The sequence below is a fragment of the Phalaenopsis equestris genome, unplaced genomic scaffold, assembly GCF_001263595.1.
Source record: "Phalaenopsis equestris unplaced genomic scaffold, ASM126359v1 Scaffold000789, whole genome shotgun sequence".
NCBI classification, from domain to species: Eukaryota; Viridiplantae; Streptophyta; class Magnoliopsida; order Asparagales; family Orchidaceae; genus Phalaenopsis; species Phalaenopsis equestris.
In genome coordinates, this window is record NW_018165229.1 from 157,762 (window position 1) to 182,613 (window position 24,852).

Sequence of the window (24,852 nt, forward strand, 5' to 3'; positions counted from 1 at the left end):
CGATGCTCGCTCGTGTTCGGCTCGTTTGCACCCCTACTTAGAACTGAATGAACATAAGTGAAAATGATCTGCATGTTTCATGATTTACATTCTTTTATCTTTTATGTTGCAATAATTGAAAGATTAAATGAATTTAATTATATAAAAAAAGAAATATAAGTTAAATCAAACATAAATGATTAAATATATCAGAAGTCATCCTCTATGGTACTAGCAGGTGATGTTATTACACGCTTGCACGTTAAAAGAAATGGAAATGGGTGCAAGATGAAAAATAAAATTAAAATGATTGTGCCTTTTATGTTACAAATGGAAAATGTTTTGATAGTGCTCCTAAGATTGCTTCTTAAAATAAAAGGAGATGGAAAACGAAAATATTAAATGAAAATAAGAATATAATTTAAGATGATTAAATGAAAATTTATAAAAAATGAAAAAGTCAAAAGTATACTTTATGATCAACACATTTCTTTAAACATCAATGTTAGACATTTGCATAAAATTGAATACATAATAAAATTGAAATTATTCACTAAATTATTTAAACTCAATATATTATTTAACTATTATTTTCAAAAAAATGTTTGACAAATTGATATAACTAATAGGAGATGATTAGTTTACAGTAGAAACAGTGTTGGTGATGACAAGTAGCAGCCTATTTGTTACCACCTTTATCCCTTTTATTGTTTTACTTGTTCTTCTGATATGAATTGGATGATCTTATCATTTTGTTAGAGGATTGCTTACATGTGTATTGTGGATTTAGTGACTTTTTTATACGAATGTTATTGTGAACTAAGGTTAATGCTTAGTCCAACTATCCATTCTCGAAGTGGTTAATTCTAAATTCTCAGGTCGGATCGTGACAGATCTTGAACCTTTTTTGTGCATCCATATTCCATTTGATCTATATTTTTTCTTCATAATCTTTCGATATTAATTTTCTTTTCATAATAATGGCCGCACACCTTTTATCCTTTGTTGAACATATGCAAATCATTCAAATTTATTTTTGGTTGCTATATCTTAAACAGATATTAGTCTGCTATGCCTTACTTCTCAACTTAGGTTAGTGACTTTTTGATGCCAAACACTTATAGCCATCTGCCATATGACAGAGTTTGCTCACATAAATTAATTTGAGAAACCTTAATGTTTTCATGATATTTCTTGAGTAGGGCTATCAAAAAAGCTTACTGTTTGTGTTTGATTCCATGGATTAAAAATTAGCTCAACTTTGACTAATTTTTATAAGCTTGTAAATTTAATGAGCCAAGCATAAGCAATATCTTGATTGATAATGTTTGGCTCAACAATCGCTTAATTATATTTCTATATACGTAAAAAAAGCATTTATATGCATGTGTGCATGTATACTTGATGTGTTTATGCCAATTTGCATGTGTGTACACATGTATAGATTATGTATATTCATATTCATACATTTACATCTGCATGAATATATGTACATACACCAGACAACATTTATAATTTGTAATTTATATGTGTCTCTCAAGTAAACTTTGTGTTCTATGAATGACACGATGAAGACAGAGAGCCAGCCTAAAACTTCATATCACTAAAGGTGAACATAATAAAAACACGATGAAGACGGAGAGCCCGGCTCCCTGCCTAGCAATTTCAAGCTTCAAGACTAATGCAGTTTTTCCTCACTTTCTTTTTCCCTAGCAAAATGGTTGACCATTGGAAATAAAAACCAACATTCAAACTAAAAATGCTAAAACTACTCCACATAATATGAAACAAAATATACCACAGACCCAAAAAAAGATAAATATACAACAAAATTGCATTTGCTAAGGTATCTAAATGGAAATGCTGATCAGATAGTAAAAAATGGATTTAATTTCACATTCTATAGACCACATTTCGAAGAAAGGCACATGGCCAAGTTAATTAAAATCATATGCCAATACTCAGTTTTATGTCAAAGCAATCCACTATAAATGAAAGAACAATTCTTTGAGAAAGAAAATTCTTCCATACGTCCTGCCCAACAGCCATGGACCCTGCCCCTCCTATTCTTCTTTATCAGAAAGCAAAGATGCATGAAAGCCAGGGAAGAAAACATGTACCTTTGGAATGCGTTCTGGGTTGGGAAAACGCAGGTTCTGAGCATGGAGCATCTGACGTTGACTCATTAACATGTTCTTCTCCTTCAAAAGTACATACCATAGCTTCTGAAGATCATCCCAGGATTTAAGACGCAATTCAGAAGCTTTCCAACCACGACCTGTGCAAATTAGAAAGTTTAGATGTAATCCAGCTGAACTAATATGTATGACACAATGTGCACATTTCCAAATCAGATTTGGACAAGGAAAAATCATACAACCATATTAAAGAAGAGAAATCAACGAAAAATTAGAAAATGATTTACCAATTCCAGATTTTGACTATGAAAAAATCCCAGAATGAGGAATGCCAACTTCAAAATCAAATAATCTAAAACTATGCTCAATAATCTCCATACATATGAAATTAAACATAAAAGTTTTACTAAATGTATGTTTCCTTCCTAAGCATTTCAAAATCATAGCATAAAACAGATTATAAGGGGCATTTTGATGCTTCCCCATCCTTCGCTTATATCATAAAAGATGAGATGTTGACAAGTTCATAACTTTGGTTTTTAATTACTTCTCATTGAAAAGATAATTTGAGAAGTAAAGCTCGTACTGATGTAAGAATGACCAGAAACACCATCTTTTCTCATGGAAATCTGATATAAGGATAAAACAGAAAAATAGAAATCTTGCTTCGGTCAATCCCCATCAAAAAGCATATAGCTTTGCTAATCATTAAACACCAGGAAGTAATCTCGAGATTGTGAATTTCCATTTGATCAATTATAACTTCCAGATAGGCTAGCCATCTCCCAGTTATACACACCTCACATGCCAATACGTGTGGTGTATTCCATAGATATGTTTGTAGATACAAAAGAATTTTGTAAACGTCTCCAGTGAGACCAATAGTAAGATTGACCTCCCCTTAAACATTCACAGGTCTCAATCTAAATCCTATCTTTAGAAACCCATACCATAATCACACCCTGCAGCCACATAAAAAAGATATAGGTAACCCCAATTAAAACCGATAGAAACACATATAACAGACTCACATCCATAATTGACACGTCAATTACTACCTATACCTATAATCTTTTAGACGTTCACCTATTCATGGGAAATCCCAATTTAACTACCTGTAGGTTGAGTATGATCCCCCTAACCAAACCTATAATAAACTTGTACTAAATCACTGGTGGAGCCTTTATCAATTTGTTTTGTTCCGGCATGGGATAATTGATTGAAACTCAGTCCATCTCCCAATTTAACTTTTATTGGTGGAGATTATTCCAGGCAAACAAAAATTCAGATAAATTTCTTCTCATTCCCCGGAAAAGTACAAACTCCAAATAAACCCCACCAAATAAAAGCACGGAGTGGGCCTGTAAAGCCACACGTCACTAATGGGTATTCTAATGTAGTTCTCTTAAAAAATTCTAAACTTGGCCTACGCAACCGAAACTAAAACATCAATACATAGTTAGTTCTGAATCTCATAATCAGGTCACTTTATATGGCTCCTTACTCAAAGAAATCCATGAATACAATAATTTGTATGGTATAATATGATTTAGACATCTTAAGAATGCAGGATGGACCCTAAAAATAAATTAGTTGAAATGAACAACCACGCAATTTCAGTTACTAATTTATCTCCCCTATAGGTCAAGCTTGAATTGAGCCATCAACAACTTCAATACTGCAACTTGTGTTCGCAACTTCGCCTCTCTATTCCATGAGTTAAGCTCAGCAAAGACTTCTATAAGCTTGCATTCATGGCTTGCAAAAATTTTTGCAGATGGTCTTCTAGCCATTAGAGTGTCTTTCAAAGCAATGTTGGCTGCGAGTTTACAATCTCTCTTCTCATGAGTTATTCGAGTCCAAACCATTGTGAATTGGGTCCCTGTGAACTCAACTACAGCATCAATACCATTCCCAAGAGACTGTCATCTTCTTCTGCAGTATGTAGGAAGCATGCTAACAATTTCGCACCTGATTGGAGCAAGGTCATTGTGATTCAAAAACTTTGAACTCTAGCTTTAGGATTCAGTCTGCCTCTGGTAGGGCTCTCCTTATCAGCATTAATAGAATATGTTAACGACTTAGTATAGATGATAATTAAATTTTTTTATAAATTTTTAAATAATTTATGATAGTGAAAGAGGGTAAGAATCAACTAAGGTGAAAACCCTTGCTTAGCCAAAACGTCCAGGCTAGGTTTCCAGATTTAGTGGATTATCAAAATGATTTAATTAAAGGTGAAAACTATAGTATGTGATGCAGGGATATGTATAAAGTACTTACAAAATTTGTGAAAATTTTTAGAGAGATTTAAGAGCTCTAAAGGTCCATGAGAAAAAAACTTGGTAATGTCTAGTCCTTCTAACAAAATTTTAATATGAAATGGATAGGATTTTTGTAGATTAAAGTAAAAAAATTATAGTAAAATCACTATAAAGGTGTGGTAGAATGATTCTACAATAGTAAAATAAAAGAAAATAAAAAACATAAAATGCATCTACTCACAAAAATAGCATAAGAATGAAGACTAGCCAACTAGTAGTCACTTCTATGAAAGTTCGCCACTAAGGCTCCTCCCTTGAGTTTCACATTTATAACCACTCTAAAACTTCAATACAAAATGTTAATAATCTTTTATTACAACAAAACAATACCTATTAAAGTATTTTACATCATGAAAATTTAAATGAAAAAGAGATGAAACAAAAAGAAGCCAACCTAAGGAAATAACCACTCTCAACTTGGTATAGCCGGCCACTTATACTCCTAAGTCACTCCAAATATAATGGTTTAACTTATTGCAACATAAAATATTGAATAAAAGCCCAAAATAGTTCTCTGACTATCAACAAGTGATTAATTTAGTCTCGGAGCTTTAAAGTGCTCCACTTAAGTCCCAAACAATCAAAAATTGATTCGAATTAGTTCTTAGATTGAATTTCATAGTTAAAGTTAACACCACCTATTAAAGGAATAAGAATTTAAAATAAAATTTTATTTTTATTATTACTCTATTTTCACATGTAATAAAGTACTTCTCTATTAGGTAATAAAGTATTTTATTATTAGTCTATTTATTTAAGTAATAAATTCTTTCTATTTTGGGCCTATATTAATTCTATTGATAAATTATTCAGATACCATAAAGAGAGATGACTATATTTGATCATTTGCTTCATGAAATAAAGATTTACGCTCATTCATAAATTTACATAACTTATTACATAAGAAAATAGAGTAATAATAAAATAAATTTCATTAAAAATTCTTATTCCTAAAATACCTTCTAAGTTAATGATTAGTGTTAGCTTTAATCATGAAATTCAACTTAGAGACTAATTTGGATCAATTTTTAACAGTCTGGGAGTAAAGTGGTGTATTTTAAAGCCTTGAGACTAAATTGGTCACATGTTGATAGTCGGGGACTATTTTGGGCTGAAATATAGCATCTCACAATACAAATATTATATCAGAACACATAATAATACACAAAATGCATAATTTAAGTAACTTAGCTATACTTATAAACTCAAGGAATTCATTTCCACTTGACCCTAATCATAAGACCTTAATTATCCTACAATTTCTTGGTTGGCTTGTGCTCTAGTTATTGGCCCATCTCTCTTTGCATTGACACCTTATGCATCAAGTGCCACATCAATACACCTATACCTCAATTAACTCTTCTTTAAAGAGTTATTGTGACATGTAATAAGTGGTGGTGTGTCTATAGATGTTGGTAGATCATCATATGACACCATCAAAAAAAAGAAATCATTTACTTGAATAGATCATCATGTGTCTATGGACTAAATTGCGCTAACTTAGGAGTTTTCGTTTGTTCCTTCGAAATTTTCAAAGGAGGTGATTGGATAATCAATGGAATATGTTAAAAAACTTTTTATAGAAGATATTTGAAAATTTTTGTAATTTTTTAAGTAGTTTATGAGAGTAAAAGGTGGTAAAAATCAACTAGGTAAAATGGAAACCCCTGCCTAGTTGAAACCCACAAGTTAGTTTATGAATTTTGTGAATTAGTCAAATGATTGAATTAAGGGCGGAAACTATAGTATGTGATAGGGGTGTGAATAAAATATTTATGGAATTTATGAATTTTTTTTAAGAAGTTTAAGAGCTCCAAACATCGATGATAACAAGACTTGGGCCTTTTGTCTTGTTTTCCTAACAAAATTTTAAATATAAGATGAGATAGGGTTTCTTTTGGATCAAGTGAAGAAATTATTGGAGAATCACAATAAAGGCGTGGTAGAATGATTCTACAAAAACAAAATGAAAAAAAAAAATCAAAGATATGGAATGCATCTACTCACCAAAGTAGCATAAGAATGGAGATTAGTCACCAAACAACCTCCTCTGTGGAACTTGGCCACCATGCCTACTCCCTTACGTTTCACATTTAAAACTCACATTAAAACTTTGGTACAAAACATCAATAATCCTTTATTATAGTAAAACAACACATATTTTAACTCTTTTACAAAGTGAAGATTCAAATGAAAACGAGGTCATGAAAATAACCACTCCCAACTTGGCATGATCACCCACTTACACACTTAAGTCACTCTAACTTATTACATCATAAAAACATTATAAAATGACTTAAATATAACATCTATCCATACAAATATTATATCAAAACACATAATAGTTCACAAAATACATAATTTAAGAAAAATTGGCTATATTTAACCACTTGATCCAAGTTATAGGCCTTGATTAACCTCCAATTTTGTGGCTTGTGCTCTAGTTATTATCCCCTCTCCTTGCATTGGCAACTTATATATCATGTGTCACATCACATTGTCCATTAGAAAAGCTTGAAACAATAAGAAACATGATTAATAAAGTTACTAGCCAATCCATCATTCGCAACTTCTTTCATTTTATTTCTTCTGATCACAAGTCTAACCCTTGTGGAGGAAAGCTCGAGATCAAGCAAAAATACATTTTTACATGCCATCAATCTTCTTAGAGTAAGCTTGAGTTCAATTCCAACCTTCTAACATGGCCATCATGAAGATGGTATTATTCGACCAATTAGAAAGCATTTGTTTAAAACCGTCCTTTAGAAAACAATTATTCTCAAAAAAAAAAAAGAGAATTGTATAAAAGGGTTAGATAGGAGTCGAAAATAACAAAAGTGTAGCAAGAGAACATTTTTGTCTAATACCTTCGACCAACAATTAGGAATAGCATCTTCAATTCTAGGGAAAAAAAAACCAAGTTTACAGAATTTTTATTCTCACGCTTAATTTACTAAGTGAAGCACTTTCCTTCAATTCTAGGAAAAAAAAAAAATCAAGTTTACAGAATTTTTTATTCGCATGCTTAATTTAACATGAGAAGCACGTTATTATAAGAGAATGTCAATAAGACTGAATTTGCAAATTAAATCTAAAAAAAGGTAAGAAGTCTGAAACTATTAAAAGATCTCTCATTCATGGAAATAATATAATTTAAGTTGCCACAAAAAAAAAATTCAATTTGAAGATCATTTATACATTAACTTCATTCTAGAAGTCAAATTTATCAATCAAATCATAAGAATCATTAAAATTTGTCTAAATAAATTTTAGATGAATAAAGTCAAGAAAAAGAAAATAGCGCTAGAGAATATCTCAATGAAAATTTTAAAAAAATTACAATTTCTAGAGTTCTATTCACAGATAATACCACCAGCCCAACTAATTGCATTGAGGTTCTTAGAATTATTTTTCATAACCACAAATAGATTTGAGAGTGAAAGTAGAATTAATCAATCTTGATCCTTAAAGACAAAATATCAAATTGTTTATGCAAAATACATTCAAAAATCATGATTTTTTTTTTTTACCTTAGAACCCAGTCCTCAAACATTAGACTCCTATCTTAATAAAATTAAAATTGAATCCAAGCAAAGAAAAAAACATATAAGAAATTAATGAAAAGATCACTTAAAAAGTGAATTAGGAGAAATCCTATCTAGACTAGCGATAAGAAAAGTCGATTGCAAGTGACTTTAGAATTCAAATAAGGAAAGAAACCTTAACATAAAACAGGTAAAATGGTATATCATTTGTAGAGTTCATTCTTTTGGATGGTTTGTTATTATCGCTTCAGCTAGGAATCGGAACCTTCCATCTAATATAATGCATCGAGATTTTTGGCCTCTCAAAACAAAAAGAAACAAAGCTCTAGCATGTTGGGAAACAGCAAAGAGTTCCGTCTATAATATATGAAAAGCTGTTTTGTTTTTTTACAAATTTTTTTCTCCCACAGATCCATTTCATCTACATAAAGTTCATAGATTCCCAGGAAGGATACATGAATTACTCAACTCTGTGGTGTCTCGTAAGGCCTTGGAGCAGTTATGAAAAGACTGATTAAATTTTCCCTCATAAAAGAAGTCAAATGTCAGTAGGACAAAGAAAAATGCCATAACTTTACCAAAAGTGACAAAAATATTAGAATCCTAAATATCTGAATTTGTCCGAATCATATCTTTAAAGTTCAAAATGAGAAAGTTTTGAAGGAACTATTAAATGGCAGAGCGAGCCAATTTGAATTCCCATTAAATTATACAAGATCTAAATTCTTCAAAATAGGTAGGGACGGAAAAATTCATAAAAATTTGAATTTTAAAATGGCTCCAAGGGAATTTATTCATCATTAGAAAGATTCAACTTGCAATTTCCTTGAAACTTTAGAAAGCACTCACCATTCTCTATGTTAAATTGATATCAGCTTTAGAACTGAAATCATCAATCATATCATTATGAACAAAGTTGAATGGATTTGAATCTTCACCGGGAAGGACCTGACAGGAGTCTTAGCTTTATCAGGACTGGAGAGTAAAGACAAAAGATTTTCCACTGTTGTAAGTCCACCAACAAAAACCAAACAGCACATACATTCAAAATCAACAAAATGAACATGTAAATATAAAAGAAGAATGCGTAAATTATCAACTTCCAGCAGAAAAATTATGATGATCCAAACAAATAACATTTTTCAAATTTAGAGAGAAGAATATATTGCAGTTGAGTCCCAATAACAGAATGGTAACAATGTAGAGTGATCTAAATAGCCGTGCACCACTTCTTTATAATTGCTCCAACATTCTATTAACCATAAAAATGATCCCCATATAGTTCATACTACTTCTAAGGAAAGGACAATCCAATTTCTTTTCATTTAAATATGACAAAAAGTACCAGGCATGATTAATTGCTTTATCATTTTAGGAACACCACAAATCCCGCGTATAGAAAGATCTGACACATATTCAAAACCAAAAACCTAAATATGTTTCCTGTTCCCTTCAAATATGAGATATGGCATCTTAATAGCATCCTCTTTTATCCACTTAATTCACGATCAATAACTCAGTCCATGAAAATTTAACAAAGAAAACCAAAACATAAGAAAATTTTAGTCTCTAGCATTATGATCAACCTCCAAATAACTGTACCAATAAATGGAAAATTGAATCTATAATTCTTAAACAGAGGAGTTCTAGAAACTCAAATGATAAGTTTTTGGCACAAAACTCTTACCATGCAAACATAAGAATGCTCCTTGAATCTAGGGGATGACCAAGAAGAATCTTTGATTCTTCAAATATTGTTTGAGGGTTTATCGTTCCAAGAGGCCACTATTCTCCTTTTCACCAATAATGACTCCATCTAGGATAGTCTAAGTCTGTTGACTACATTCTTCATGATAAAATAATCAAATCAATATCAATATTAACCATTCCAAGCCATCATGAATACGGCTATCACATAATTATGAGTAAATATATTAATTAAACGAATGGAAATCATATATTTTTCAAATGTCTCACCGAGAAGGAAAGACCAAGTATTGACACAAATAATTTATCCAGTGAGCTATCAAAATAGTAGCACAACAAGAAAAAAGAATGAGCCATTATGGTGAGGTCATCTCACACAATCGACAAAATCACAAAAAAGAGCAATTTATAGGTTCATGGTGAAAGCATTGATACTGCTCTTCTAATTAAGCACTATTACTTGTTATTAATCCAGAAAGAAAACATGGTATACCGAAATTTGAAAACGTTATTTAAATATTTTAAATGGAGCTCAATAATGAGGAAGTATGCATAAACCTTCAATATCATAAAAGCAATTTTTAAGTAGGTCAATAGATTTGTACCATATGCAATGGGCTTTTCCTCCTCAGTACTTCTTTCTACCTCAAAAAGCTCCTCAAGGGGATTTCTAGCTTTATTAACTGAAGTTGAAGTACAAAACAAAGCGACAGCGGACTCGGATTTAGTAGCAGACAATAAAACTCTGCTAAGAATCCTCGACATGAACATGGTGTGACACCAAATTCTGCAAGAGAACTTAACATTATTAAAAATTTAGAAAGAGAAAGCAATATGTGTTAAGATGAAATAGAAACATTCCTAGATTTGTACCTAGATCACAATGTTACACAAGTTTGGAATTTGTCAGCAAACAATAGATTTCCCACAATCTTGGATAACATAATCCTAAAATGAGAAAAAAAAAAAAAGTTAAACACAAAAACCATGCAAGGTGAAGAATGAAGTGATAAAAATATGCTCTAGAATTGAAAGAGGGGTGCATTTCGTTCAAATGCATGCTAAAATTAAAAATAGAAAGGTTACACAATGGCTATTTGAGTTGCCATCAATCATGAAAAAGGAAAATAGGCACCAGGATGAAAAACCAGAAAGAAAAAGGTCTAAGCAATGACTTTGCAGCCAAGCAGCTACTGCACGAACAATTAACTATAACAAATTTAGCAACATAAAAATAGCAAATGTTGCATGAGAACCCTTTCAAAGGAAAATTCAAGCAAAGTTGGTTATTTGTAAAATCAATCAGGAGATGCTGAAAAGTTTGAATATTCAGCCAGACGACTTATTTATCCTATCGGACTCTCATTTGGAAGTCTAAAGTAACCAAACCTTGAAATTTAATTGATATAAGTAAAGTGAAGGCGCATATTTCAATGCCTAAGCTTTTAAATTATATATATACACACACAGGGATGCAAAATATACAATCTTGAGGTGAGATCATTACTCAAGGTTGGCTCAATTTTTTTTTTTTTTTGTTTGGAATCAATCTGAGCTACAACTAACCGGCAATAGGCTGCTGCAATCCAACTTTAAATGGAGCCAGATCAGGCTCATTAATTTGGATCTGAGCGGGAAAAAAATATTTTCAATCTGAAAATTTGAAAAATGTTCAAAATGGAACTAATAAGAGCTGTTTGGTAGCAGGATTCAAGCAGAATTTACGCAGGATTTAGCCTAAATCCTGCCAAACGGCAAAAAAAATAGCCTCTTTAAATCTTACAAGTACTTAAAAAGCCGAATTTAGAGAAGATGAAGCGCTCGAATGCGGGCGGAGGCGGGTGGTGCGGAGAGAGAGTTACCTTCCTCAATTGTTTCTGGTAGTAGCGGAGTGGAAGGAAGAGAAATATGGGAGTTTCGGATATCTTTGTATGCCGAGAACCCGTCGTTGCCTACCCAGCTTGCTCTAACCGGGACTGTATTGCCAGCGTTTGGTCAGGAAGGAAATGGTTTAGACAAAACTGGTAGACGGACGTCGGCAAGGGTTTCGGGCTGGAGAAAATATTAGATGGGACGGCGGGTGGCAAAATAAGAAATACTTGATATATAAAAGTTAAAAAGTAATTTGATTAGGAGCAATCTTATTTACTAATATGGCGCCTTTATAAATTGGTAGGACTCAATTTCTCAAATTAAAAAAATTATGCAAAAGTTATTTTTTTGCATGACCCGACATGAAGACAGTCTAATGCATCTAAAAATAAATGTGCGGTGCTCAAATCTTGCACTGTTCGTAAACTAGCATTGTTTTCCTACGATTAGGGTTCAGGTGATATTCTTCTATTACTTTCGAAGAACAAAAAATACATTACTTTTTTGAGATGGAAAATGAAGATTTTTGTGTTGATAATGAAATGGAGGTGAGTCTTGTTGCAATTGAAATGGCAACATTCGTTAATGTTTGTTTGTTGTTTAGTATGAAGATTTTGTTTGAAGTTTCACCTAATGTGGCTTCTGGTATGCATTTCTTCTGTTTAAATCATACATAGTATTTTTATAGTTTTTGAATAAATATATTATGATTTTATAAGCTCTCATTTGTTTCTTTCTGAGGTAGAGCGAATGTTTGCTTTATTTTTAAGAAAAAAATGCAATATTTCAAAGGCAAAAACAAAATATGACCAGAATAATACCTCATTACTACCACCGTTCCACCAAAGATCTAACACATTATCACAATAATACAACCAAAAGGCCACACAATATTACTTCAATATCGTTAAAATAACTCCAAAACAACATCATAATATCACCGTAATACTAGAATACCACCAAATACCATAAGAATATACCCAAAATAAAATAGTATGTTGTCATATAATGGTGTTATAGTTTTATCATGATGGTATGTTGGTAATATTCTAGTGGTATTCTGATGGTACTCTTAATTCTGGTGGTATTTCTATGGTATACTGGTAGTAGTTTAATGGTGTTATTGTGGTATTAGACAGTATTCTATATGTTTACTGATGATTTTTCTGTGTTATTTTAGTTGTTTAATGTTGATTTTTGTGTGGTATAGTGTGCTTGTTGTTACTCTTGTGTTATTTTAAACCATTTTGGTAACACTTTTTTTAACAATATGTATACATGCGCAGTTTAACAAGCCAAGGAGTGTAGGTAATGATCTAACTGTAGATAGATTGCTTGGTATCATTTTGCAGAATTAAAATGATGCATATAATTTATATTGTGCTTATGCACATCATATTGGATTTACCGTTTGAAAGGACCATGTCAGTTATTTGTCAAACTCAAGGAAAATAAAAATTAGGGGTTTTTTTATGTGGTAAAATTGGGTTTAAAAAGGAGCTTACTCTAAAAAACACTGTGAAGTTTAAAAGAGCAGAGACCGAGATAGGTTGTCCAACTATGATTCGAAATAATGTTGATGTTGATGGCAATTGGAAAATTTGAAAACTTATGGAAAGTCATAACTACTCCCTGGACGAGCCAGATGATCAACATCTTTTTGAGATCTAGCTGAAGCTAGGGGTGCAAGTGAGTCAAGCCAACTTGTGAGCCAGCTCGAGCTTGGGTCGATAAGTGGTTTGTGGACTGAGCTCGATGAACTAACAAGCCAAGCTCAAGCCAACCCTGACTTGACCTAATGGCTTGTGAGTTGGCTCGTTTATAAAAATATTAGCATTAAATATACTCAAAATATATCAAATTTCAAAACTTTATCTTTAAGGTATTGAAAATCTTAAAAAAAATAATATTTTTTATTGTATATTAGGTGATTTCTTATTATTTATCTACTAATTGTTCATTATATCTGTCAACTTATTAAATTTATTTAAACTTAATATAATTTTATTTCTTTTATATTAAACAAGTCGAATCGCAAGTCGACTCAAACTCGTAGATTTAAACTCGAGCTCCAGCTCGAGTTTGATAAAACTAATGAAGCTTAAGTTTAAGTCGAGGGCGGCTCGAGCTCAACTCAAATTGTTTACACCCCTAACCGAAGCATCAGTGAAATTAATGTAGATGTGTTCAATTCAATGACAAAAGTAGGTATTGAAGCTAATGATGTATTCAACTTTCTTGCATTGGAAGTTGATGGAGTTTAGAATTTGAATTTTCAAAAAAATATGCATTCAAATTTCTACAAAAGGAAAGAAGAACGGGGATTGAGAATAGTGACACCAATGTTTTAATTCAGTTATTCATAGAAAGGCAAGTTGAAGTTAATATGATTACGTGGGATTTCTAAACCAATGAATCAGGTAGGTTGATGGGTTTTTTTTTTTTGTAGCGAGGGCAAGTAAAGGTTTGATTATGACTGCTTCAGGGATGTCATAATTTGTTATACAATTTATTGATTGAATAAATATAACTTATATTGTGCTCTTTTTATTGGGGTAAACCATCACTGACAAAGTGTGTTTTTTGGAGTACATTTTTTATTTTAGGAGACTATCGAGCCCTTAAATTGGATATTCAAGACATTTCTTTGTAAAATGGGTGACAAACATCATTTAACAATCTTCACTGACCATGATCAAACAATAGAAAGAAGCACAGAAAAAATCATTGTCACGCACTCACCATAAATTATCTCAATAACATATATTCAAGAAATTTCCCTAAAAGGTACATTGTTCCTTTGATAATAAAGTAATAAGCGATCTATTTTATACATGCATGAGTAAATGTTATTGAAATTAAGAGTTTAAACAAATATGGGCAAAGATGTTTGAAAAAATCAATCTCTACTATATTGTTTGGCTACATAATCGGTGCTACATTAGAAAGAGGTGATTTGCTTGGGAATCTATCCACACAATGAAGTGAGTCGACAAATAATGTGTGTCATGGCATTTCTAAGCCTACAAGTTTCATCACTGATTATTTTTCGGGACTTGAAATTTTCATGGAAATATGGAGACGAAATGAGAATGATGGGGACTTTAAATGGACCTGATCTTCAATTGACCCCGTTGTTATATAAGCCCTGTGTTGAGGCATGTCGTTGCATTCTATTCAAGAAAACTATACTCATTAATTGTGAAAGAATTTTTACATGGTGTAAGTGGTCTTGCAGTAGAAAAATGTGATTGAAGTTCTTCGGAATATTCTAACAAAAATTTGGATAATAATATGACAAATAAATGTTGGATAGTTAATTTTGACAAAGATATAAGTTGTAGTTGCAATAAATTTGAGATCATAAGATCATTATGTGCCCAAGGCATAAGAGTTATCAACAAAGAAAATGTAGTGAAGATAACGAATAAATATTTTCTGATGTGATGGTCTTCAAATGCTAAGTGAGATTTCTATTTAGGGAATAATTATAAAAATTTCAAAGGGTTGCAGCTTGGGAATGGTTCTTCAAGTGGTGTGATTGTTCAAAACCACATTCATAAATATTCATATCAAATAAGCACAAAAGCCCAAGATAATGAAGAGGTTGAAAAATATATCTTGTAGTCTTTGAAAAAAATGTTTGTCGATGTTGACTCAATAATCAGTGGGAAAACTCTCGCATTGAATAATAGTCAGAAGAACAAAAAAGACCCTGAAGAAAGAATGCACCGTAAAACTGAAGAGCCCATCAAAGATGTGCCCAAATGGTATTTCTAATGCTAGTTTAAAGGCACATTGGAAGAAAAAAAGAGAGCTAAAATTAAATATTATATTATGTTTTGTGTTTGTTCATATGAAACTTTACTTTTTTATCATTATCACTTACTAATACATTGTAGTTGAGCTAATTTGTTAACTATTTTATATCACAGGAAAGCATAACTAACCTATATGACATGAAAAACAAATTGGCTTCCTAATTGTTATCCATTTTTTTATAAGACTAGATTGTGCCATGGAGGTATAATATTAACACCATCATTTAAACTCATTTTTTATTCCTTATTTTATATACATGTTTTTTAAAAAAATTTTTGCAATAAGTAAATTAAAATTACAAGAATTATTCATATTTTCAAGCGCACCACAATCAATGAAAACTTATACAAGTTTAATAATGGAAGAACATGTTTTGTTATTAGGAACAAATAATTTTCTTATGAGTTTTCATTAGGAGCAAATAACTTTCATTGTGATTTTGCTGTTGGAATCAAATTGTTTTGATGTCCTAAAATTTATAAATTTATTCATCATTTTGGAAAATTAATCTTGTCGTGTTATCAAAATACCATTAAAATATCACACAAAATACCACTAGAATATTATCATAATAACACAATAATAACACTAAAACAAGATTACTACATAGGGGCAGAATGTTCATTTATCCACAATCAGCTGCAAATCAGTTGTTTTCTAAAAGACAAACTAAACAACCAACCAGCTTATCTGGATCAGCTGCTTATCAGCAGATTGTCAATAAGCTGCAGCTGCCACAAATAGACCCTTAATTTTTAAAAAATTGTTTAATATTCTCTTTGAAACTGTAAGTGTAATCTACTAGTTTTTGCAAGAATCACATAATTATATCTCTTTGTAAGAAATTCATGAGTATAACCATATCTTTACACATTCAGGTCTGTTTGGGGCAACTGCAGGTTATTAATAAGCTGTTGATAAGCAACTGATCCAAAAAAGCTGTTGATCATTAGCTGAACTGAATAAACTGGTTGGTCGTTTGGTTTGTACTATTGGAAAATAGCTATTTTGTAGTTGTTTCTGGATAAATGATCACTCGACCTCTGTGCAGTAATGTTGTTTGCAACAGAATAGTCATAGTAATATATTTGATACTTGAGAAGCCAAAAACTACTTCAAAATAGTAAAAAAATATGATACACACTCACTTAACAATGAGTAACAATTTTGCTAAAAAAAGGAAAAAAATATTATAATTACAACTAAAAATATGATAATAATAATTTTAAATTCCAGACGATGTATGTTACAAGCTACCTCGTCCTCCAGGGATATCATCCAACCCTAATCACTATCGGAAGTGGAATCTATCAGAGTGTTTGCCCACTAGAAGAAGTCACACAGCTCTGTGATACCCCACGGGCACCTGTAGAACCGTCTCCCATAACTATGTGCCCGGCGTGACGTCAGTAGAAAAGTCGGTAGTCCGATGTGGAAAAACACTCATTGTGAGGGCCTTGAAAATCTTGGAACTCATCTTTCCTGAATGATTCAAAAGAAAATCTATTAGTCATAACATAAGTAATTAATTGTAGTTTTTTGCAGATGAGACGTCTTAGAGAACTCAGTATACAAACCAACAAAATTGTCACTACAAGAAGACAACAGACTTTGTAAAAAAAGGGATCTTTGTTTCCTTTAGCTCACTTAATGTCAAGCACGTGTGTGTCATGTATGCATACCACAAAAAAATACCATCCGTAAGTACATAAAAAACCACAAAATCAAAAGAGGAGAGAAAAATTGGTTGCCTTTATCGGGATTTCACATGTGACATCAACCAATAGAGACTAGCAGGCCATACAAGAGAACCTACATGGTTGAAAGCCTCATCATGGACTTCATAAACACACACAAAAATGAAAAGGAATCGAAAAGGAGAAAAAATAATTTCAAACAACATAAAACTTATAGTATCTAAAATATCAATAATCAATGGAACATAAATTAAACATGCACTTTATAAATTGACAAAAGTAGAAATCAAATACGCTTTTTTGTGTGTGTAAGGTCCCCCATCGAACCTGTCATAACAAAAAGATAACAGACCTTATAAAATAGAGTTTCTTGGTTGTCTTTAGCTCACTTAATATTGAGCTCGTGTGTGTCGCATATGCATATCACCAAAAAAAGTCCATCCATAAGTACGTCAAAAATCCAAGCATAAAAAAGAACTGAGGAACTTGACTACCTTTATCAAGATTTCACATGTGACATCTGCCAACAAAGACTAAATAGGTCATCCAGAAGTACCTCAAAAACCCCAGTATCGAAAAGATAAGAGAAACTTGGTTGCATTTATCAGGATTTCACATGTGTCACTAACCAACAGTGATCGTTAGAACTTCTAGAAGAACCCTCAAGGTTAAACGTCTGATCATGGACATCACAAACCCACCAAAAAGTGAGAAAAAGAAAAAAAAAAAGAACAAAAAATAATTAGAAACAACAACATAAAAATTTCAATATTTAAAATATCAATAATATAAGTGGCATAAAATAAATAAGAGTCATTCAATCAATATCCAACAAGGACGTCTATAATCCACTCTCTCAAATTAGTCATTTCTATGGTACCTTCACCATCCTAAGTGTATCCTTATTTTGATTCCACTTATGTTTATGGTATGGATTGTCCTACGTGATATTCAAAAGCTTATAGCGGGACCTGTAAGTGATCATCGTCAGCCATGCTGAAGTCTACAACGGCTCGTGAATGTTGTCGTTGAATGTAGTTGTGGAGAGCCATCATAGCCTCTACAATTTACACTTATTTTGGAAATGGATACGTCGTCACTTGACGTAGTATGACCCATTTCTTCTTCTCTACTCCAAACATTCTTTCAATTATGCCGCGTAAGGAGGAGTGTCTTTTGTTAAACATTTCCTTCCTATTACGAGCAACGATGTTGGATCTTTCTCCACCTTAGGCCGCTTTAACCGACATGTAGACTCCAGCTTCTTCTAGTTTAGGTTGGGGACTTCACTTGACCCACTTACCTGCTCGGTCTCCAAGTCTTCTGGTATGTTTGTAAGCCCATCCTTACTTGGGGTGAACGCATGTGTGCTCTTCGCAATAATCCCACTGAACATACGGTCCAACGTCTCCTCCAGGTTTGACCCAATGCCACTTAATTTGAATTTCTTGGCGACTGGCACTGCATGCAACATACAAGAAATTTTATTACTTAAAACAAATTAGAAGGATGAAGAATGAAAAACTATGCCTTTAGGATTTTATTATTACCTCCAATTTCTCATTCGACCAATCCACAAATCCTCTGAAGTATCAATAGTTCGTTTGATTGCATTCCAACCGAAGCCCGTGGATCACCGTTTTAGTTCCTTCCATAACTTCCAGTTCTTTTTCAACTGATCTCACTTGTTCTTAAATTGTAACCTATTGTAGTCCTTCTAGCCATTGTTTTAAACTTCTACATAATATTTTGTCACCATTCTTTTTAAAAGTAGGTAGTGGGTCTATTCCCAAGCTTGACCTCCTTAAGATAGAGGTTGCAAAATATGATTGTAACTTTCCTATCCTACATGGCTAATGAACTGACTTCTTTGGTCTTAACAATTACGTGACTAAACAAAAAAAATGGAAAACATTAATATTTCAGAACAACCAGAGAAGTGATAATAGCCATCACCCAAGCCCCAACACTTTATTCCAAATGCTCTAATCCAAATGAAATTATAAAGAGACAATAGCCACCACACTAACAAGCACTACCACCATCACTCACATACATAAATACCAACACCAAGACAACAACACTACCATAAGCCCCCAAAATCACACATACATTCATAGCCCCAACCCTCATCACAACCACCACTTATCCCCAACACAACCACCATAAAATTAATTTGCATGAAACATTTACCATCACATAACAAATGTGTAATCAATATATAACAACATAACACATTTATTAGCACAGCAACCACCCAACACCCATTATGGCCACCACCCACCACCGACCACCCATCACAGCCACCACCCAACCCATCACACCCAGCACCCAACACCCGTCTCAGCGAGCACCAAACGCCCATGTTGACCTCATTTTTGGTTGATGTCTAGTTTTTCCTCTTTAATAGCCTAGGGTCTAGCCATAAGATTTTCCTGTTGACTATTTCTAGAGTACTAGAAAAGGAGCCCTCACCAATAGAAAATCTAAACCTTTCTTTGCTCAACTTGAAGTTCCACATGTTGGTCCTAACCTGTAGCACTTGGTAGGTGGGGTCAGTATGGAGGAGCTCAAGGGAAGTCCCCATATGATGGTCAGACCTTAGGACTAACCCTGGGTGGTCTGGTTTTGGTGGGGCTAACTTGCACACACTACACTTTTTCACTTCCCTAAACCCTAGGACCCCTTAGGTTGGTCTCCTGACTCCTTCTGGAAAGCTCATATGAATGACCCTATAGCCCTAGTCTTTGGCTAAGAGGGTTAGAACCAACAAATTGAATATCAAAAATGAGTCATCACAAGGCTCCTATTGGTTTAACGTGGTTTCATGGCTTGTTGGCCCATTTTGGCCCAAAACCACCAAAAAACCACAATACCCCCCATACAACCCTAATTTTTGCCAAAAATCCCAAAATTACCCAATCTACCCAAATTTGTCCAAAAATTATCTCAAACCACTCACCACTACTTAAATTGACCAAAATTTACCAAATTTCCAAAATACCCCCCAAAAATTGTTAAAATTATTAAAATGCCCCTCATGACCTGAAAATTCCAAAAATTTCAAAAAATTCCAAAATAATCTCAAATATTACAAATTTCAATTTTTTATCATCAATTTGACCATATTTGACCAATTTTACCCAATTTAACCAAAAACCCCAATTTGCCTTTAAAGGCTCAAATGTCCCCTAATTAACCCCAATTTTGGCCCAATTGACCCCAATCTTGCCCAATTTCAATTCTAAACCAAAATTTAGCATCCCCAATTCTATTCTAATTAAAATTCAAAACCAATTTCATTCAATTCCAAAAAGGCCCAATTTTGACCATATGCCTAAATCCATCAAATTGGCCCACCAATTCAATTCAAAATCACTTAAAATATTGCCAGGCCAAATTCAATTTCAATTTCAAAGGCCCAAGCCCACTCTCATGAAATATTCCTACACCAAACTCAATATTCAATTATCCTAAGTTTTAGCCCAAAATCTAATTTTATTTTAAATTCTTTTCATCATCCATTTGATTAAAATCATTCTTAAAGTTCTAAATCCAAAATCAAATCATTCTAAATAATAGAATAGAGGAATTAAAAATAATAAACAAAAGTAATAAAAATATAAAGTGCAGTGTTCAAAATAGCATTACTAAAATCAGATATAAAAGTAATAAATCTAAGCAAAATAGTAAATAAAATAAACAAAAGTAAAAATACTAAATAAAAAAACACTTTCAAACATCCTTAAGATTCTTTTAAACCCTCTCATGAATCACTCTAACCAATGTTTAGCCAAATCTCTTTAGATAGAGACCTCACCATGATGATTAAGCTGAGCCACCTGATTCTTCTCAGCACCCAAACCAGCCTTGAGGGGTGAACACAGCCCCAAACCTTGATTTGACCCAAATTAACCCAAAATAGCCCTTTTCCCATATTATTTCAATCCCATACATTTACACATGGCCAACCCCAATTGACTTCACCAAGACCAAGCCTTGACCTCTCTGGATTGAATGGTGACCCCTCCCTGGCCGGTCAGCCACTTTAGCGGCCTGAAAACCTAATTTCAAAATCACCACCTAGGCCAAAACTCAAAATTAAACTCATCCAAGCTGTTTCATCCCAATTAGATTTTTGCACCTTGTTGGCATCCACATAAGTAACTTAGGACCCACCAATTTCCCCTGGAGGCCTCTCCAAGCCCCTCTATTTAAACCCCCCTCCATGGCCAAGGGGGAGAGCTTGAAATTCCTTGGGGAGACTCTGCCAAATTGCTTTCAAAGCTTCCTTGAGACCTCTTGAGCTTAACCCAACCATCCTTAGCCACTCAAATCCATTGCTCGAGCTTAATTTTTGAGCCAAATTCCTAGGCCGAAACATGACACTCTCCAAACCTCTACCAAATTCAAATTAATTGCACCCACACCATCCCCACAGCAAGAGAAGAAGATCCCCTACAAAAGCCCCATCACCAGAGCACCCCTAAGGTGGCTTTGATCAACCCCCTAATTCTGCCTTGGTCTAAATCATATCTAGGCGATTCACCACGACTTGAGGCTCAATCTGTAGGTTTTTGGGACCCCCAGGAAGCTTCCACAAGCATCCAATCGAGGCTCCCCCTCTTGGACCAAGGTATTGAAAGTTAACCCTCAACCTAGCTTCATTTCACTCTCCATTCTCATAGAGTTGATTTAAGGGTCGACCAACCATATATATGTGTTCTCCTAGTCAAGACGAGTAATTTAAGAAAAAACATGCACTTGATTTGGTTGAGAATCGAGTGAGATATTAGCGTTTGAAAATGGACGGTTCTCGGGCTAGGGCAGCGGGATTTGCGTTGGGGACGATGATGGAGGGGAGTCCGATCTCCTGTGTATCGTACGGACGGCCCTGATTGCGTCGAACGGAGCCACGGTTCAAAAAGAGCGGGATGACTCATACGGCAGTGCCCAATTTTGCGGCAACATGCGTCTCTTCAACGCGTATGAGGATGATGCAGATAAGTAGAAAATAGGCTTTTATTTGAATTATTTAATGACCATAACTTCAAAAATGCATAGCTTTGTGTAGATAAATCATAAAAATGAAATAAAAATAAATTGTTGCTCAGTGAAGAGATGAGAACAATGTGGAAATATTTTCAAGTTTATTTCATGCATGTATTATTTTTAATTAATTAAATAATTTTTTTCTTATTTTGATTCTCCATTTTCATAGACATTTCACCATGACTTGATCTTTGGGGCTTTGATTCTACATCTTCTTAGGATTCTTTTCATGATTTTTCTAAGGTTAGGGAAGATCTCTAGGCATAGATATCTATTTTTCAAGTTAATGGTCCCTATTTTGATTAAAAAATTATAATAATTAAAATACTCATCAGAAAAATACAAAACTTATTTTGGTAGGTTCAATGTGGTTAGAGGACCCTAGGAAAAATAAAAACTTGATTTAACTCATTAAAAATAATCATAATTATCACTGACCCTAAAAAATGAAATAAAATTAATTTGGAATAATTATGAATGTAAATGGCATACAAACTATTCCACACTGTAATTTAATATCAGAGGAGCTCCTCATAAAAATTTCAAGTCAATTGGAGTTAATTTGGTCACTTAAATAGATTAATCAAGTGAAATGGCATTTTTTGATATTAAAATAATTATAATAATTAAAATACAATTCAAAAAATTAGCAAAGTTAGTTTTTGGAGCTCCTTATTACCAGAGGAACCTAAGAAAAATGAAATTTAAATAAAAATAAACACTTCATTTTTTACCTAATTTTAAGCCTTTAAATAATCAAAAATCAATTAAAAAATCATAAAAATCACAAAATTGTAAAAACACACTAAAATGTCACATTTGCCTTCCTAATCACTTGGAACCAATTAAAATAATTTTCCCAATTTTTTAAGTCAAGATATTAATTTTAAAAGGCTTAAAATGGATTTTCCCTAATTTTTCTCTAAAAACGATTCTAATAATTAAAATATAAGTCACAAAAATATGAATTTTGTTTCTTTGGGTTTCCTGGACTCAAAGGGATTTAATAAAATTATAAAAATTAATTTTCTATCTAAATATTATTTTATGTTTAATTAATACTCAAAACAAACAAATAATTTTACTAATTAAATGAAACCACTAAAAAACATGAAAATTGGTCCAAGTGGTCCTCTGACCTAAGTGAACGTCAAACAATTTTCTTAAGAACATATGTTTTATTTTGGTTGGTTTACTAGATTTTTATTGAAAATCCCTATTTTGCATTAAAAATAATTATAAAAATTAAATAAGCTTGGAAAAATCACATTATCTTCTTTGTTATTTTAATTAACCCATGAGTGAGGTAACATAAAATCTTCAAGTCATTTGAGTCTAATTTAATGAATTATAGAGTGTTAAGGCCGTAAGGGCAAAAGAATAATTTTGGAATTTAAAGCTTAATTATTATTTAGGTCTAATCAAGAGGGTAAATAGGTAATAAGTGATCTTAAAATAACATGTCTTGATGATTGAAACATAAAAGTGATAAGTGGTAGAAACCAACCTCACTTTGAATCTCATAAAGGATAAATTTATAATTTTTCAAATTAATGAAATTTGGAAAAATAATTAAATAGGAAGATATTAAGGTGAGGGGTTTGATTTTAGAAGATCATAGCTCACTGATTTTAAACCCTCAACTAATGGTTTTGAAAATAATTCATGATAAAGATTAAGAATATAAATATTAAAAATCCTTTTTCGTAAAATTACAAATCTACCCATTAAATCTTAAGGGCTTAGTAGTGAACTAGGCTTAATCAAAACTTTGTTTAATGAGGTTCAGAGATAATAAATTATAATTAATTTAAAATCTTTCAAAACACAACAAGCCCATTTTCAAAATCAAATTAATTAAATTTCTTAATTAAGTTAAGTTGCCCCCAAATGGTCTTTACCTATATAATCCTTAAGTGAGATATCAAGTCATGGTTATCCCACTTAAGAGATAATCAAAACATCATAACTCACTGGGCATAAGGGTATTAATTGGATGAAATATATAGCAAACACAATAAGACCAAAACGAACTCAAGATAATTCTAGAGACTATGAAATGTCTAGAGTATTACTTGAAACTTATTCATAATCTTTTGGAAATCTTGTCGGACATCTGAACTTATTATGATTTGCTCAATGGAATCATCCTCAGAATTTAAATCCACCAAGTTATGACATACGATCTGGTAGACACACCTTAAATTTATATTTTCTACTTTCCTTATAAACATGCTTTAATTCCTGCAAGATTATATATATATATATATATATATATATAAAGTTTCAGGTGGAGGAACGAGAAGACTCCAGTGCTTTCTTTTCTCGTACTTTCTATATTGTTTTTTCATGTTTATAAACTTGCATGTTAAACAACGATGTCACCCTGCATGAAAACTAAAACTGCTAGGATAGCCACAAAACTGAAACCAAAACCAAAACTAAAATCAATCAAGATAAAATTCAGCTCCAAAACATTCAAAATATAAGACAAATCAAAATTTAATCACAAACATCACAAAACAACAATTGCAACTAAATTAAGATGTCTCTATCGGATGATCAGGAATCCCTCAGAGGAGGTAACCTACGGTTGCTAACGAGATTTCCGAAGGTCTAAATGAAAGTTTGAAATTCATTAAGTTGAGTTTAGTAAATTCATTTGGACTAAGTGAATTCGATAGAAAATATTGGTGCCGGAACGAGGGAACCATAG

General features: G+C 32.6%; 1 protein-coding gene across 3 annotated transcripts in view; it reads right to left on the reverse strand.

Moving 5' to 3' along the window:
• Nucleotides 1-24,852, reverse strand: part of LOC110031223 (39S ribosomal protein L47, mitochondrial) — a 54,970-nt gene that overhangs the window by 9,827 nt on the left and 20,291 nt on the right. Inside the window, exons 1-4 of one of the 3 annotated variants that reach the window (XM_020734316.1) lie at nucleotides 11,556-11,792; nucleotides 10,567-10,641; nucleotides 10,299-10,480; nucleotides 2,100-2,257 (exon numbers count right to left, since the gene is read on the reverse strand). In XM_020734316.1, coding sequence (XP_020589975.1) covers nucleotides 2,100-2,257; nucleotides 10,299-10,464 — 324 coding nt within the window. In that variant the 5' untranslated portion in view covers nucleotides 10,465-10,480; nucleotides 10,567-10,641; nucleotides 11,556-11,792. Of the gene's footprint in view, nucleotides 1-2,099; nucleotides 2,258-10,298; nucleotides 10,481-10,566; nucleotides 10,642-11,555; nucleotides 11,794-24,852 lie in introns of those variants that run through there. The other 2 variants (XM_020734317.1, XM_020734318.1) reach the window with 2 other exon arrangements.